An 18,974-nucleotide genomic window follows, 5' to 3' on the forward strand; every position below is an offset into this window, starting at 1 on the left:
ATACCCTTGCTAACTTAAGCATCGGAGTCCTTTGCAGGTACCCCTTACCCTCCGGGGACGAAGGATCAGCACCATCACCAAGTCCAACAAGTCGGACACAACAACTCCGACCAGCACAGAAGATCTCGCCCGAGATCCACCTACAGTTTCAGGTAACCCTCGGAACAGTTACCATACTGAGAACCTCTGGTTCTCATTCCAGACTTTGTTGTTATTTTTCAGATGCTGGTCATAACCCACCTTGATTGAGTTGCATGAGAGCGGAGGATCTTGATTATCCTTTGGAGTCTTTTATATATTTTGTTTAGTACTCTCCCTTTTGTATTCTATTTTGCCTTAGAGGCTAACTTTGAGAAGAATATTGTATATGCTATTTTAGTTTTTAAAACTCTGTATTTCTGTATAACACTAGTCGGCCTAAACTCTGCAGGCTGAGACTAATTCCTTATGATTATTATATCCTCTTATATACTTATATTTTTGTTATCTTATATCCTTATCTTGTGCCTTAAGTTTGCAGCTTCATATGAATATTTTGCGCTTTTGTAATTCCGTATTTGAGTTTATTTATTTATTGAGCTTCTAAAATTATTATTCCTTTATATATATATATATATATATATATATATATATATATATATATATATATATATATATATATAAGCCTTAGGATTGTCGTGACCTCTGATTAACCTTTGTTTTACAGTATGAAATAAGACTTAAGGTAATTAGCACGTCACAAACAGCAGAAGAGAGGCGAGGATATTGAGTTGTAATGAACGTGGGTAAGGATCTCATTCTTACAACTTAGGAAACAATATAAGCCGATCAAGTATCTTGGCATCCTGCCATTTAAGCTGCAAAGATTTTAAGTCAAGAAGCAGGAAGAATTTTTAGCTTACCAATTGAGTAATTTAAAATCAATTTCAGAAGCTAATATAGTCTTTCAACACTTCACTACAACATAAATATAAAATTGAAAAACTAAAAGTACATGACACACTAAAATATCAATAAAATACACAGGCATACTTGAAAGGCTTCCAGAATTTTATACCATATATATTCCTTTTAGTATGTGAATTTTCACTGTGTGTAGTACTATGAAACTTATTCTCGGTTCTTGCTTAAAATTATATATCACTTTAAATACTTTAATATGATAAAGTCCTTTCTTTTAAATTTTAAACTACTAATCTATATAACTTACCTTCTATATGTTTACCTTCGTTTATCCCGCTGAGCCACTTAATGGTTGTTTTATGTGTTGAGAAGAAACAATGATGATTCCTTATTTTTTAGCTTTTGAGATATATATATATATATATATATATATATATATATATATATATATATATTAAATTCTCTGCGTGTGTTATATTAAATCCTATTATGTTTGGATTTTAATTATCTATTAAGCATGTGAATTTTAATTGTGTTATGTCATTATATTGGATTATGTTATTTTTTTATGTTAATTTTTTTCAAGGGTAATAACCATGGATATTTGAGGGTATCTACCTTTTCTATCAAAATAATTAAATGGAGATCCATGATAGTTATGAGGTGGAAATAGAGTTTTTTGTTTAAAAGGTGATGGATATAGGAAGAGATACTTATCTCCCGAATATTCATTATTATCCTTGAAAAATTCAGACATATTGATTTGATTATTTTTCTACCTACCTACACTTTATCCTCATTACAATTTCAATAAAATCTTCTTAATTTTTGCATATACAAGATGTATGATTTAGAAGAAGTCCAATTTCAAGCTTATGATAATGCATTTCACATGAGATGATATGAGAGTAAAATCATAAACACTTTGTGAGACTCAAGTGCAAAATACAATTTTGGTAAGAATTTCATACTTGATCCATGCATTTCAGTCAATCTCATATGAGTATGTTAGAAATGATTATCAAATCTCATGTATCATGTCATGAATAATTGGTTATATTTGCTTATGTCACTTGTGTCATTATAACTTTTGAGTTTTAAATTATTGAATGTTGAATAAAATGAGTTGTGTTCTTACGTTTATTACGCAAAATTTAGTTTTGTATGCGAACATGCAAAATTTAGTTTTGTGTGGGGAGAATAATTATCAAGCCTAAGGATTTGGTTTTACGTTATAGTTAATTTAAGGTAAAAACTTAGGTGAAGTCGACTTCACGTGAAGTTGATATCTGAGAGTCGTTAAATAAAAATTTAGTCAAATTAATCAAATAATCTAACAGCTCTTAAATATCAACTTCACACAAAATCGACTGCACATGAATTTTTACTTTAATTTAAATATCCCTAAAAATTCTAGTTCAATCATTCACAATAAAACCCACTAAGTTTATTTTCTTACACTTAGATTTTTGCATGTCCTCGTACAAAACCAAACCCTATAGATAAAGTTAACAATTCATCTCATTTTATTCAACATACAATAATTTAAAACTCAACCAATGACACAAGAGAAGAAAGCAAATATGACCAATTATTCACGACACGATAAATGAGTTCGATAATCATTTTTAACATATTCATACGAAATTCAATTATGAAATAAAAGGATCAAATATATGAAATGCGTACCAGAATTGTTGTGTTTATTGTTTCACTCTCATATAATCTCATGTAAGATGATTATTATAAGCTTACCTATTGGTCTCACTTCTTCTAAATCATACATCGTATACATGAAAAAACAAGAGGACTTTATTCAAGTTATAATGGAGTCAAGACGTAGGTAGATAGAAAAATATTGGTTAAATCACACCGTTGCTCTCTATAATCTTCCTGAAATTGTAAATTGGTCTTTATACTTTAAAAGTTTGTAATTAGATTCCTGTACAAAATATACTTTTGTAATTAGGTCCTCGATGACGTTTACCGTAAAAAAAAAATGCACATTTACTATAATGTCCTCTTCCTCCTCTTCTCCCTTTTCTTCCTCCTACTCTTTTCAACGTTTCTATTCTTTTTCTTCCATTACCACACTGAGAAGCCACCACCACCAAAGCCCGCCTCCGTTCCGTTCTTTCATTATCCCTTTTCTTTCCCTCTTCTCCTCCCTTTTTCTATTTGTTCCACAAATCAACATAAAAATAGTAGCCTAATTTACCATAATCATATAAAAACAGTAACAAATCAACATATTATAATTCAATAACCGAATAGCTAAAAAAAGAAAATTAAATTTTTTTTCTAATAATGTAAAAGCAGAACAAAGGAGGAGGAGAGGGACTCGTGAGCATAGATACGGTAGATCTGGCACGGCGATGGTGAACCGAGTTGAGAGACAGAGAACATTGAGGTGGGGTGCTGTTTTGGAAAGTAAACCGGACAACTTGGATAAGACCCATCCCCAATACAACCATCACAACCCAGTTCATCGTCTTCGTCGCACCTCTTCTGCTATGTGCCATGGTTGCCGCTTGTGAGGCGCCGTATTCTTCAGATTGCAGAGCAATTCGTTGATGGTTTCTTAGATGGATTAAATCCATTAGAGAATTTGACGAATGAGATGATAAAGACGAAGAAGGATAGTGGACGTTCTCTCAAGGAATAAAAGAAGGTTTTCATGGCCAAGAACGCCGTTAACTATTACAACTACGATGCAGTTTTCCAGCCCCTCCACAGTAGCATCTCCGATCGTGTCTCTCTGTCTTCCATTGTCACTAATTTCTGTTTCTGACTAAATACAAAAATTCCTAACGTCATATGTTTTCCAGAAGAGTTCTTGTTCTATGGCGAGCCCTGCTGATGAGCGGATAATTTATACGCTTTTTGGCATTGTTTTTAGGTAGTTTTTAGTATGATCTAGTTACTTTTAGGGATGTTTTCATTAGTTTTTATGCTAAATTCACATTTCTGGACTTTACTATGTGTTTGTGTATTTTTCTGTGATTTCAGGTATTTTCTGGCTGAAATTGAAGGACCTGAGCAAAACTCTGATAGGAGGCTGACAAAGGACTCCTGATGCTGCTGGAATCTGACCTCCCTGCACTCAAAATATATTTTCTGGAGTTACAGAACTCTAAATGGCGCGCTCTTAACAGCGTTGGAAAGTAGACATCCAGAGCTTTCCAGAAATATATAATAGTCCATACTTTATTCGGGAATTGACGATGTAAACTGGCGCTCAACGCCAGTTCCATGCTGCATTCTGGAGTCAAATGCCAGAAACAGGTCACGAACCGGAGTTGAATGCCCAAAACACGTTACAACTTGGCGTTCAACTCCAAAAGAAGCCTCAGCTCGTGGATAGATCAAGCTCAGCCCAAACATACACCAAGTGGGCCCTGGAAGTGGATTTATGCATCAATTACTTAGATCTTGGGACGATTAGTTCTTAGATCTTGGGGGCTGGCCATTCGGCCATGCCTGGACCTATCACTTATGTATTTTCAACGGTGGAGTTTCTACACACCATAGATTAAGGGTGTGGAGCTCTGCTGTACCTCAAGTTTTAATGCAATTACTATTATTTTCCTTCCAATTCGATTTATTCCTGTTCTAAGATATTCGTTGCACTTCGACTTGATAAATGTGATGATCCGTGATACTCATCATCATTCTCACCTATGAACGCGCGTGATTGACAACCACTTCTGTTCTACCTTAGGCCGGGCGCATATCTCTTGGATTCCTTAATCATAATCTTCGTGGTATAAGCTAGAATTGATGGCGGCATTCATGGGAGTCCGAAAAGTCTAACCTTGTCTGTGGTATTCCGAGTAGGATTCCGGGATTGAATGACTGTGACAAGCTTCAAACTCCTGAAGGCTGGGCGTTAGTGACAGACGCAAAAGAATCACTGGATTCTACTCCAACCTGATTGAGAACCGACAGATGATTAGTCGTGTTGTGACAGAGCATTTGGACCTTTTTCACTGAGAGGATGGGATGTAGCCATTGACAACGGTGATACACTACATACAGCTTGCCATGGAAGGAGTAAGAAGGCTTGGATGAATGTAATAAGAAAGTAGAGATTCGGAAGGAACACAGCACCTCCATGCACCTATCTGAAATTCCCACCATTGGATTACATGAGTAACTTTATCTTTATTTCCAGGTTATTTTATTTATCTTTTAATTATCTAATCCAATCACATTTGAATCCGCCTGACTGAGATTTACAAGGTGACCATAGCTTGCTTCATACCAACAATCTTTGTGGGATCGACCCTTACTCACATAAGGTTTATTACTTGGACGACCCAGTACACTTGCTAGTTAGTTGTGCGGAGTTGTGACAAAGTGTGATTCACGTTTGAGAGCACCAAACCTTTGGAGCCATTAATGATGATCACAATTTCGTCCACCAAGCTTTTGGCGCCGTTGCTGGGGATTGTTCGAGTATGGACAACTAACGGTTCGTCCTGTTACTCAGATTAGGTAATTTTCTTTTCAAAAAGTTTTCAAAAAAAATTCAAAAAAAAATTCTTTATTTTCATTTTTCTAAAGAATATTTTCGAAAAAAATAATAAAAATACAAAAAAATCATAAAATCATAAAAATCAAAAATATTTTGTGTTTCTTGTTTGAGTCTTGAGTCAACTTTTAAGTTTGGTGTCAATTGCATGCTTTAAAAATTTTTCTTGCATTTTTCGAAAATTCATGCATTCATGGTGTTCTTCATGATCTTTGAGTTGTTCTTGACAAGTCTTCTTGTTTGATCTTGATGTTTTCTTGTTTTGTGTTGTTTGTTGTTTTTCATATGCATTTTTTGTTTGTTAGAGTCCATGCATTAAAGATTTCTAAGTTTGGTGTCTTGCATGTTTTCTTTGCATAAAAAATTTTTCAAAATTATGTTCTTGATGTTCATCATGATCTTCAAAGTGTTCTTGGTGTTCATCTTGACATTCATAGTGTTCTTGCATGCATCATGAGTTTTGATTCATAATTTTCATGTTGTGAGTCATTTTTATGTTTTTCTCTCTCATCATCAAAAATTCAAAAATCAAAAAAATATCTTTTCCTTATTTCTCTCCAAATTTTCAAAATTTTGGGTTGACTTGGTCAAAAAATTTTAAAAATTAGTTGTTTCTTACAAGTCAAGTCAAATTTTCAATTTTAAAAATCTTATCTTTTCAAAACTTTTTCAAATCAAATCTTTTTCATTTTTATCTTATTAATTTCAAAAATTTCAAAATACTTTTTCAAAAATCTTTTTCTTAATTTTATTTCAAATTTTCGAAATTACACTAACAATTAATGTGATTGATTCAAAAATTTGAAGTTTGTTACTTTCTTGTTAAGAAAGGTTCAATCTTTAAATTCTAGAATCATATCTTTTAGTTTCTTGTTAGTTAAATAATTAATTTTTAATTTTAAAAATTAAAATCTTTTTCAACCATATCTTTTTATCATATCTTTTTATCTTATCTTTTATCATATCTTTTTCAAAAAAAAATTTGATTTCAAAATATCTTACCTAACTTCTTATCTTCTTATCTTTTCAAATTTGACTTTAATATCTTTTTCAACTAACTATTTGACTTTTTGTTTGTTTCTTATCTTTTTCAAAACCACCTAACTACTTCTCTTTCTCTAATTTTCGAAAATATCTCATCCTTTTTCAAAAAAATTTTTTAATTAATTAATTGTTTTAAATTTTAATTTTAATTATATCTTATCTTTAATTTTCGAAAATCACTAACTACTTTTTCAAAATTATTTTCGAAATTCTCTATCTCTCCTCTTCTTCTATTTATTTATTTATTTACTAACACTTCTCTTCACCTCTCTTCATCTCCAATCACTGCCTCTATCCTCACTCTTGTGATTGGATTCTCCACTTTTATTCCTTTCTTCTTCTACTAAGAATAAGGATCCTCTTTATCCAGATATAGAAGATTCCTCTTCCTTTTTTTTTTCTCTTCTCTTTCATATGAGCAGGAACAAGGAAAAAGACACTCTTGTTGAAGCTGATCCAGAACCTGAAAGGACTCTGAAGAGGAAACTAAGAGAAGCCAAATTACAACAATCCAGAGACAACCTTTCTGAAATTTTCGAACAAGAGAAGGAGATGGCAGCCGAACCCAACAAAAATAATGCAAGGAGGATGCTTGGTGATTTCACTAAACCAACGTCCAAATTTGATGGAAGAAACATCTCCATTCCTGCCATTGGAGCAAATAATTTTGAGCTGAAACCTCAATAGTTGCTTTGATGCAGCAGAACTGCAAGTTTCATGGACTTCCATCTGAAGATCCTTATCAGTTTTTAACTGAGTTCTTGCAAATTTGTGAGACTGTTAAGACAAATAGAGTAGATCCTGAAGTCTACAGGCTCATGCTTTTCCCTTTTGCTGTAAGAGACAGAGCTAGAACATGGTTGGACTCACAACCTAAAGATAGCCTGGACTCCTGGGATAAGCTAGTCACGACCTTCTTGGATAAATTCTTTCCTCCTCAAAAGTTGAGCAAGCTCAGAGTGGATGTTCAGACCTTCAAGCAAAAAGATGGTGAATCCCTCTATGAAGCTTGGGAAAGATACAAGCAGATGACCAAAAAGTGTCCTTCTGACATGTTTTCAAAATGAACCATATTAGATGTATTCTATTATGGTCTATCTGAGTTTTCCAGGATGTCATTGGACCATTCTGCAGGTGGATCCATTCACCTAAAAAAAATGCTTGCAGAAGCTCAAGAACTTATTGACATGGTTGCAAATAACCAATTCATGTACACTTCTGAGAGGAATTCCGTGAATAGTGGGACGCCTCAGAGGAAGGGAGTTCTTGAAATTGATGTTGTGAATGCCATATTGGCTCAGAACAAAGTGTTGACTCAGCAAGCCAACATGATCTCTCAAAGTCTAAATGGATGGCAAAATGCATCCAACAGTACTAAAGAGGCAGCTTCTGAAGAAGCTTATGATCCTGAAAACCCTGCAATGGCAGAGGTAAATTACATGGGTGAACCTTATGGGAACACCTATAATTCATCATGGAGAAATCATCCAAATTTCTCATGGAAGGATCAACAAAAGCCTCAATAAGGCTTTAATAATGGTGGAAGAAACAGGCTAAGCAATAACAAGCCTTTTCCATCATCTTCTCAGTAACAGACAGAGAATTCTGAACAGAACTCCTCTAACTTATCAAACATAGTCTCTGATCTGTCTAAGACCACTTTAAGTTTCATGAGTGAAACAAAATCCTCCATTAGAAATTTGGAGGCACAAGTGGGCCAGCTGAGTAAGAAAATTATTGAAACTCCTCCCAATATTCTCCCAAGCAATACAGAAGAGAATCCAAAAGGAGAGTGCAAGTCCATTGATGTAATCAATATGGCCGAATGCACAAGGGAGGAGAAAGATGAAAATCCTAGTGAGGAAGACCTCCTGGGACGTCTCTCAAGCAAGAAGGAGTTCCCTATTGAGGACCTAAAGGAATCTGAGGCTCATATAGAGACCATAGAGATTCCACTAAATCTCCTTCTGCCATTCATGAGCTCTGAAGACTATTCTTCCTCAGAAGAGGATAAAGATATGACTGGAGAGCAAATTGCTCAATATCTAGGAGCCATCATGAAGCTGAATGCCAAGTTGTTTGGTAATGAGACTTGGGAAGGTGAATCTCCCTTGCTCATTAGTGAACTAGATACATGGGTTCAGAAAATCTTACCTCAAAAGAGACAAGATCCTGGCAAATTCTCAATACCCTGTACCATAGGCACCATGACCTTTAACAAGGCTCTGTGTGACCTGGGGTCAGGCATAAATCTTATGCCACTCTCTGTAATGGAGAAATTAGGGATAATTGAGGTACAACCTGTCTTATTCTCATTACAATTAGCAGACTAGTCAGTAAGACAAGCTTATGGATTAGTAGAGGACATGTTAGTAAAGGTTGAAGGCCTTTACATCCCTGCTGATTTCATAATCTTAGACACTAGGAAGGAAGAGGATGAACATCATCCTTGTAAGACCTTTCTTAGCCACAGCAGGTGCTGTAATAGATGTTAACAGAGGAGAATTAGTCCTTCAATTGAATGGGGACTACCTTGTGTTTAAGGCACACGGCCATCCCTCTGTAACAAAAGAGAGTAAGCATGCAGAGCTTCTCTCAGTACAGAGTCAAAAAGAGCCCCCACAATCAAACTCTAAGTTTGGTGTTGGGAGGCCACAACCAAACTCTAAGTTTGGTGTTGAGAAGACCCCACATTCAAACTCTAAGTTTGGTGTTGGGAAACTTTCATCATGCTCTGAACTTCTCTAAGGCTCCATGAGAGCCCACTGTCAAGCTAGTGACATTAAAGGAGCGCTTCTTGGGAGGCAACCCAATTTTTATTTATCTAATTTTATTCTATTGTTCTTTTATGTTTTATTAGGTACATGATCATGTGGAGTCACGAAAAAAATATTAAAATTAAAAACAGAATAAAAAATAGCGGAAAAAAAATCACACCCTGGAGGAAGGACTTACTGGCGTTCAAACGTCAGTAAGGTGCATCTGGCTGGCGTTCAACGCCAGAACAGAGCATGGATCTGGCGCTAAATGCCAGAAACAAGCAACATCCTGGCGTTTAGATGCCAGGAATATGCCCTGAGGAAAGCTGGCGCTGAATGCCAGTAACAAGCATGGAACTGGCGTTCAACGCAAGAAACATGCTGCACATGGGCGTTGAACGCCCAGAACGTGCATCACTTCGGCGTTTAAATGCCAGAATGGTATGCTAAGGCATTTTACATGCCTAATTGGTGCAAGGATGTAAATCCTTGACACCTCAGGATCTGTGGACCCCACAGGATCATTTCAAGATCTGTGGACCCCACAGGATCTCCACCTAACATATTCCCACCTTCCCTCCTAATAATCCTATAACACACTTTTCCCAAAAACCCTTCACCAATCACCTCAATCTCTCTTCCCAATTACCCCTTCACCACTCACATCCATCCACTCTTCCCCATAAACCCCACCTACCTTCAAAATTCAAATATCTTTCCCACCCAAACCCACCCTAAATGGCTGAACCTACCCTCTCTTCTTTCCTTATATAAACCCCTCCATTCTACTTTATTTTCACACAACACAATCCCCTCTTCTATACCTTGGCCGAATACACCTACCCCTCACTCTCCTGCATTTTTCTCTTCTTCTTCTTCTTCTCTTCTTTCTTCTCATGCTCGAGGGCGAGCAATATTTTAAGTTTGGTGTGGTAAAAGCATAAGCTTTTTATTTTTCCATTACCATTAATGGCACCTAAGGCCGAAGAATCCTCTAGAAAAGGGAAAGGGAAGACAAAAGCTTCCACCTCTGAGTCATGGGAGATGGAAAGATTCATCTCCAAAGCCCATCAAGACCACTTCTATGATGTTGTGGCAAAGAAGAAGGTGATCCCTGAGGTCCCTTTCAAGCTCAAGAAAAATGAGTATCCGGAGATGCACGCCCCTACACTAGAAGGGTCAACTTTAATCAAAGGTTGGACCAAGTCCTTATGGACATATGTGTGGAAGGAGCTCAATGGAAAAGAGACTCCAAAAGCAAGCCGGTTCAACTAAGAAGACTGGACCTCAAGCCTGTGGCTAGAGGATGGTTAGAGTTCATTCAACGCTCCATCATCCCCACTAGCAACCGATCTAAATTTACTGTGGATCGGGCCATCATGATTCATAGCATCATGATTGGAGAGGAAGTAGAAGTTCATGAAGTCATCTCCCATGAATTCTACAAAATAGCCGATAAGTCCTCTACTTTGCCAAGGCTAGCTTTTTCTCATCTTATTTGCCATCTATGTTACTCAGTTGGAGTTATCATAGAAGGAGACATCCTAATTGAGGAGGACAAGCCCATCACTAAGAAAAGGATGGAGCAAACAAGAGAGCCCACTCATGGAACCCAAGAAACGCATGAGGAAGCTCATCACCAAGAAATCCCGGAGATGCCTCAAGGGATGCACTTTCCTCCCAACAACTATTGGGAACAACTCAACACTTCCTTAGACGATTTGAGTTACAATGTGGAACAATTAAGGGTGGAACATCAAGAGCACTCCATCATTCTCCATGAAATAAGAGAAGATTAAAGAGCAATGAGGGAGGAGCAACAAAGGCAAGGAAGGGACATAGAAGAGCTTAAGGACATCATTGGTCCTTCAAGAAGAAGACGCCACTAAGGTGGATTCATTCCTTGTTCTTATTTTTTCTGCTTTTTGGTTTTTATGTTATATGTTCATCTATGTTTGGTGTCTCTACTTCATGATCATTAGTAGTTAGTAACTATGTCTTAAAGTTATGAATAATTCCATTAATCCTTCACCTCTCTTAAATGAAAAATGTTTTAATTCAAAAGAACAAGAAGTACATGAATTTCGAGTTTATCCTTGAATTTAGTTTAATTATATTGATGTGGTGACAATACTTTTTGTTTTCTGAATGAATGATTGAACAGTGCATATTTTTGATCTTGTTGTTTATGAATGTTAAAATTGTTGGCTCTTGAAAGAATGATGAACAAAGAGAAATGTTATTGACAATCTGAAAAATCATGAAATTGATTCTTGAAGCAAGAAAAAGCAGTGAATAGCGAAAAAAATAGAAAGAAAGAAAGAAAAAGCAAGCAGAAAAAGTCAATAGCCCTTAAAACCAAAAGGCAATGGTAAAAAGGATCCAAGGCTTTGAGCATCAATGGATAGGAGGGCCCAAGGAAATAAAATTCCAGGCCTAAGCAGCTAAATCAAGCTGTCCCTAACCATGTGCTTGTGGCATGAAGGTCTAAGTGAAAAGCTTGAGACTGAGTGGTTAAAGTCGTGATCCAAAGCAAAAATAGTGTGCTTAAGAGCTCTGGACACCTCTAACTGGGGACTCTAGCAAAGCTGAGTCACAATCTGAAAAGGTTCACCCAGTCATGTGTCTGTGGCATTTATGTATCCGGTGGTAATACTGGAAAACAAAATGCTTAGGGCCATGGCCAAGACTCATAAAAGTAGCTGTGTTCAAGAATCAACATACTTAACTAGGAGAATCAATAACACTATCCGAAATTCTAAGTTCCTAGAGAAGCCAATCATTCTAAACTTCAAAGGAAAAAGTGAGATGCCAAAACTGTTCAGAAGCAAAAAGCTACAAGTCCCGCTCATCTAATTAGAATTAATATTCATTATTATTTTGGAATTTATAGTATATTCTCTTCTTTTTATCCTAATTGATTTTCAGTTGCTTGGGGACAAGCAACAATTTAAGTTTGGTGTTGTGATGAGCGGATAATTTATACGCTTTTTGGCATTGTTTTTAGGTAGTTTTTAGTATGATCTAGTTACTTTTAGGGATGTTTTCATTAGTTTTTATGCTAAATTCACATTTCTGGACTTTACTATGAGTTTGTGTATTTTTCTGTGATTTCAGGTATTTTCTGGCTGAAATTGAGGGACCTGAGCAAAACACTGATAGGAGGCTGACAAAGGACTGCTGATGCTGTTGGAATCTGACCTCCCTGGACTCAAAATAGATTTTCTGGAGCTACAGAACTCCAAATGGCGCGCTCTCAACAGCGTTGGAAAGTAGACATCCAGAGCTTTCCGGCAATATATAATAGTTCATACTTTATTCGGGAATTGATGACGTAAACTGGCACTCAACGCCAGTTCCATGCTGCATTCTGGAGTCAAACGCTAGAAATACGTCACGAACCGGAGTTGAACGCCCAAAACACGTTACAACTTGGCGTTCAACTCCAAAAGAAGCCTCAGCTCGTGGATAGATCAAGCTCAGCCCAAACATACACCAAGTGGGCCTTGGAAGTGGATTTATGCATCAATTACTTACTTCTGTAAACCCTAGTAGCTAGTCTAGTATAAATAGGATAGTTTACTATTGTATTAGACATCTTTGGAGGATTAGTTCTTAGATCTTGGGGGTTGGCCATTCGGCCATGCCTGGACCTATCACTTATGTATTTTCAACGGTGGAGTTTCTACACACCATAGATTAAGGGTGTGGAGCTCTGCTGTACCTCAAGTTTTAATGCAATTACTATTATTTTCCTTCCAATTCGATTTATTCCTGTTCTAATATATTCGTTGCACTTCGACTTGATGAATGTGATGATCCGTGACACTCATCATCATTATCACTTATGAACGCGCGTGATTGACAACCACTTCCGTTCTACCTTAGGCCGGGCGCATATCTCTTGGATTCCTTAATCAGAATCTTCGTGGTATAAGCTAGAATTGATGGCGGCATTCATGGGAATCCGGAAAGTCTAACATTGTCTGTGGTATTCTGAGTAGGATTTTGGGATTGAATGACTGTGACAAGCTTCAAACTCCTGAAGGCTGGCGTTAGTGACAGACGCAAAAGAATCACTGGATTCTACTCCAACCTGATTGAGAATTGACAGATGATTAGCCGTGCTGTGACAGAGCATTTGGACCTTTTTCACTGAGAGGATGGGATGTAGCCATTGACAACGGTGATACCCTATATACAGCTTGCCATGGAAAGAAGTAAGAAGGCTTGGATAAATGTAATAAGAAAGTAGAGATTCGGAAGGAACACAGCACCTCCATGCACCTATCTGAAATTCCCACCATTGGATTACATGAGTAACTTTATCTTTATTTCCAGTTTATTTTATTTATCTTTTAATTATCTAATCCAATCACATTTGAATTCGCCTGACTGAGATTTACAAGGTGACCATAGCTTGCTTCATACCAACAATCTTTGTGGGATCGACCCTTACTCACGTAAGGTTTATTACTTGGACGACCCAGTACACTTGCTGGTTAGTTGTGCGGAGTTATGACAAAGTGTGATTCACGTTTGAGAGCACCAAGCCTTTGGAGCCATTATTGATGATCACAATTTCGCCTACCACCTGCGTAGTCGCAAATATCTTTTGACGAAGCCATCTGCAGCCGTTCGAGCTGCGAGGAGGAGGAGCATGTCAACCAGCAGATCAATGAAGAGGAGGAGGAGGAACTTGAGGTGATGGCAGGTGGACGGTGAAGGGGTGGAGGGTTGAGTTCGGTGATAATGTAAAGGCAGAACGCAGGACAGTGGATGGTGGGGGTGGGGTGGAGGGTGGGGTGATGTTTTGAAAAGTGAAAAAGTGAGAGTGAAAAAGTTGGGGAGGGGTGGGGTGGGTTTAGATAGCCTAGAGAGTTTTTGGTTATTTTTAAATGGTTAAATTATACAGTTGATTTCTATACTTTTACTAAAATTACAAATTAGTCCTTACTCTCAAACACGTACAACTCACATGTTTAAAATAACAAATATGCTGACGAATATTTTATTAAATTAAACGTTATTTGAATAGTGGGGACTAAATTACAAAATTTAATTTTCTTTAGAGACTTAATTACAAATTTTTAAAATGTCAGGATCAATTTATAATTTTAATGAAAATATAGAGACGAACTATGTAATTTAACCTTTCTTGATTATATGATTCTAAATGTACAATTCCAAAAGTACATATATATATATATATATATAGAGCAATGCTTGGGGGCCAGCAATATTTGTGATTGGTAGCCATCAACTAGCCATCAATGATGATTTGATGGTGTGAGATTGGTGTGAGATTTCATCCAATGGCTCACATTTTTCTGCTAGTTACATGCTGGCCAAAATACAATAAAATTGCTGGCCCCCTAGACTTTTCCATATATATATATATATATATATATATATATATATATATATATATATATATATATATATATATATATATATATATATATATATATATTATGTAAAGAACTTCATCAGCATCACATAGTAACTCTGTTACTCTGGGTTTGGTGATTATAGTTGTATCACTGAAATCAGCTATTGTTGATGCCAAATCAAAGCCGTGTGATTTTATCAGTCCCAAGTTGTAAGCCCTCACTTGGGTTTATTGCATCACACACAATGCATCAATGGTATTTTCTCACAGTAAAATTGAACTTCAGTTATTTTGCTCATTGTTAGTCTTTGTCGTTCTCCCAGTCTCCAATGACATGTTTTGTTCGTAGATGAACTGAGAAGTTAAAGCCACAAGAATAGAAAAAAGAACTGCAACCTTTCTCCAATCAGTGGAGGATGAAGCAGCAATAGCCTTGACTATTCCGATGCTCAACAAGCCAATGAAGAAAAGGTAAACATATCGCCTGGCTTTGCCACCAGCTTTTTCTCTGGTTAAATCTTTGATCTTTTGTGCTTCCGCCATGGCTTGTGCAACATCAACAGGGGCCTTCTTTCTAAGGTTCTTGAAGAACAAGCCTTCGTTTCTGTTGTCCTCCATTTGAACTTCAAACTCCTCGAGCTCATTTTCACGGTTTGAAATCTCTTGTCTGTTAAGTTCTGTAGATTCTTCGAATTCTAGCATTTGGCGCTCTATGTTTGCTGTTATCTGATAACCACAAAAGAACAGTGTAAGCGGATAGTTACTAAAGTTCTTTTCTAATGGCATGATTTATGTGGTTTAACTAAATATCATACTCTGGCATCAGCTTCATCTAATCCTTTGAGGGCCTCTTCTCCAATTTTCTCAAACTCAACTATGGCTTCTTTGCTAAATTGGGTCAAATATGCGGACCTCTCGTCCACATAATCCATTAGGCGGATCTTTTGAGCTTCAAGCATGGCAATTTGTGCTAGCAACTCTTGTTGGCGAGTATCACCAGGTTGGGAATCAGACTCGTTAGACTTGCAGCGGCCGAAGATGGAACTTCTTTTGTTTTGGAGGATCCCTGTGCAGTGGATATCATTCTTGCTATTGGTAGGACTCAAAGAAGGATGAATGGCTTTGAGTGCAATCATCCTTTCGTTACCGTGAAGGTATGTATTCTTAACTCATAAGGTTGAAATAGAGAAATGGGGGTGCAAAGTATTTTGAACCTCTTGTTCTCTGTACATTATCCATTGAAATAATGATGGTGATGTTTTTGTACAATATAAAAAGGATAAGGATACTTTGTTTTATGCTCTAAGCCTCTAACACTATGTTTGGTTTGATGGAAAATGAAGGAAAAAAAAATGGATGGAAAGAAAATGAATAGAAAATAATATTTTCTTTTGTTTGGTTATCAAAGAAAATAAGAAGGGAAGAAAATTTTTGTGTGGATCTTACTAAAAAAATTTTCTTTCCATCACAAGCAAGAAAACAAGAAGAAAAGTGTTATGATTTTGTATTTCCAATACTACCTTTAGTTATAATAAATAAAAATATTTATACTTTATTTTATAATAAGGGTATTAATATAATTTTATACTATTATGATTTTCTTTCTTCTCACTTTTCTTTCCATCCAAACAAAAGAAATTTTTTTTTTCTATTTTCTTTCCATTTATTTTCTATTCATCCAAACAACATATAAATAACTCAACTTTTCCTTTCATTTTTCTTTCTCTTATTTTCTTTCCTTTTATTTTCTTTCTTCCTATTTTTTTTGCAACATCCAAACAAAGTGTAAATGCCTTTTAGTTTGGTACGATCTTGGAAAATTCTAATTTGGTCGAGGAAATTTCATTTTGGTTGTGCATGGGGATTTTAATTTCTAACTGTTCCGAGGGTAACCTGAAACTGTAGATCGATCTCGGACGAGATCTTCTGTACTGGTCGGAGCTGTTGTGTCCGACTTGTTGATGGTGGTCGGAGCCGCCGCGTCCGACTTGTAGATGGTGGCCAGAGCTGCCGCGTCCGACTTGTTGGACTGGTTGCACTGCTGATCCTTCGTCACCGGAGGGTGGGGGGTACCTGCAAAAGACTCCGATGCTTAAGTTAGCATGGGTATTAAACAGGTTTTATGTAGAATCAGAGTATGAGTTATACCTGGGTGCTCCAGTGTATTTATAATGGTGAGAAGTGACCTTCTTAGATAAGATAAGTTAGTTATCTTATCTTATCTTATCTTATCTTTGGGTGAGGTCAGCTTATCTTCAACGGAACCGCCTTTATCTTTCGGCTGCCTTTGGATTGGGCTGTGTTCCTTCGTTTGGGCCTTCTTGGGCCTCTGTGGCGTTTTGGCCAAGCTCTTTGAGAAGAGGTCGGATATTGGCCGAGCTCTTTGAGAAGAGGTCGGATATTTGGCCGAGCTCTTTAAGAAGAGGTCGGATATTGGCCGAGCTCTTTAAGAAGAGGTCGGATAGCCTGACCTGAAGAGGTCGGTTGGCTTGTTGCTAAACATCCCAGGTCGGACATCTTGACCCAGGGTATGAACACTAACCTAGTCCTAGATTATTATTTTTATTTTCTTTAATGTTTGTATTTCTAGTATAATAAGTTAAAAATTTTTAAAAAAAATTTGTGTTTCATTTTTTTTTTAAATACAATCAAGCACAAACTTGACCTATTCCTAGCGTTTTTTAGTTTTTAACTAACATCTGTTAACTGATAAACAAGTTAATCATTTAATGATCTTGCAGTAACATTTTTACCAAGATAACAAAGAAGCCGGCACCACTTTCATAGTTACAAAGTAACGGCACTTTGCTAAGTTATTGGTTTGACATGTCGGATATATTTTAGATATAATAGTTATTCGATATTTGTTTAACCTAAAAATATTATCATATGTTAGCGAATCTAATTTTACTTTTAAGATTTGTTCTTAAAATGAGTTTTGAAATAATATATATTATTATTTATTTAAATTTTTGTTTAAATATTTTATATAACTAAAAAATATTAAACATAATTAAAAGATTAAGGGTAAAGTACTAAATTGGTCCCCTAGGTTTGGGCGTAATTCTGTTTTGGTCCTTGAGGTTTAAAGTGTTCTATTTGAATCCAAAAAAGTTTCATTTAGCATCAATTTAGTCCCACAGTGAGATCAAAATTAAATAATTAATAAAATGTCCTACATAACAACAGTACAAGAACAAAATCGATAATTTGGAGAACAAGTACAAGCACTAGAGGCATAAAATCAACCATTGATACATCAATACATTTATTTATTATTTTTTTATAATATAAATAAAATATTTTCTATAAAACTAAAGAAAATGATAAATAAATGTATTGATGCATCAATGGTTGATTTTGTGCCTCTGGAGCTTGTACTTGTTCTCCAGATTATCGATTTTGTTCTTGAATTTTTGTTATGTAGGATATTTTGTTAATTATTTCATTTTGACCTCACTGTGGGACTAAATTGATGCTAAATGAAACTTTTTTGGATTCAAATAGAACACTTTAAACCTTAAGGAAACAGAATTACGCCCAAACCTAGGGGACCAATTTAGTACTTTACCCAAAGATTAATTTATATTTTAGTTATTGTTTTGAAAATCAAATTAGATTGACCGGTTCAATCAGTTAATCGAGAATCGAACACTTGGACGCTTCAATTAGGCTAAAAAACGGTTTGGCAAAAATTGGTCAAAAAATTAGTCAAACAGATAGTTAACCAATGAACTGACAGAACCTATCAATTTTTTAGTGTTCCGTCGGTTTGAGAACCCCCTTTAAAACGGCGCCGTTTTGGCCTTAAAAAAAACCTAAATTTTCTACCCGAAGCCCAGCCCCAATCCCACTCATCTCCTCTCCTTTCTCAAAAAATCAAAATTAAAACTTAAAAGAACAAACAAAAGAGGAAACGAAGAACCCTAGCGGACTAGCCCCCAGACCCGTAGCACGCCGCCGCCGCACCCACCGCAACACCCGCACCCATCGTAACCCCCGCAGCCTCACAGCCATGCGGAACCCATAGCCACTGCATCTCGTCTCCTCTGCTCGAGCACGCTCTCTCTCTGTTTGTCAATGTTGCGCCGTCTCCTCTATCGTCGCCGTCACTTGTCTTCCTCTTCATTGCCTGTAAACACTGTGATAGTAGTTAATTAGTTATGCTATGTTGTTTGCTGAGTTAATTCATCTTCTCTGTGTCTGGTGTTTCCTTTCTTTGAATTATTTTTTATATTTTTGCTAATTTAGTTTTATTGTGGAGTTTACTAAGTTTGCTTATTTAGTTATGCTATGGAGTTTCCTAATATTTCTATATCAGTATAATTTGTTAACAGAAAAT

The 18,974-nt window shown here is 36.3% G+C and overlaps 1 protein-coding gene and 1 non-coding gene across 2 annotated transcripts; both read right to left on the reverse strand.

Annotated features, from left to right (window-relative positions):
- Window positions 1–7,431: 7,431 nt before the first annotated feature.
- Window positions 7,432–7,535, reverse strand: LOC130978702 (small nucleolar RNA R71). The gene has a single exon (XR_009086320.1). It is a non-coding gene; the product is annotated as a small nucleolar RNA R71 (small nucleolar RNA).
- Window positions 7,536–14,914: 7,379 nt separating this feature from the next.
- On the reverse strand, window positions 14,915–15,640 carry LOC130975328 (uncharacterized). The gene is made up of 2 exons (XM_057900137.1): window positions 15,448–15,640; window positions 14,915–15,358 (listed from the first exon to the last, which is right to left on the reverse strand). The coding sequence occupies exons 1-2, from the start codon at window positions 15,589–15,591 to the stop codon at window positions 14,915–14,917; spliced, it is 588 nt and encodes a 195-aa protein (XP_057756120.1). The 5' UTR covers window positions 15,592–15,640.
- Between the last annotated feature and the right edge of the window lie 3,334 nt (window positions 15,641–18,974).

The sequence above is a fragment of the Arachis stenosperma genome, chromosome 4 (assembly GCF_014773155.1).
Source record: "Arachis stenosperma cultivar V10309 chromosome 4, arast.V10309.gnm1.PFL2, whole genome shotgun sequence".
Lineage (NCBI taxonomy): Eukaryota > Viridiplantae > Streptophyta > Magnoliopsida > Fabales > Fabaceae > Arachis > Arachis stenosperma.

Excerpts from the sequence above, each read along its gene's own strand:
- LOC130975328 (XM_057900137.1), bottom strand. The coding sequence starts at position 15,591 with ATGCTTGAAGCTCAAAAGATCCGCCTAATGGATTATGTGGACGAGAGG. Across the intron at positions 15,359-15,447 it reads TAGATGAAGCTGATGCCAGA|ATAACAGCAAACATAGAGCG; the intron begins GTATGATATTTA and ends TGTGGTTATCAG.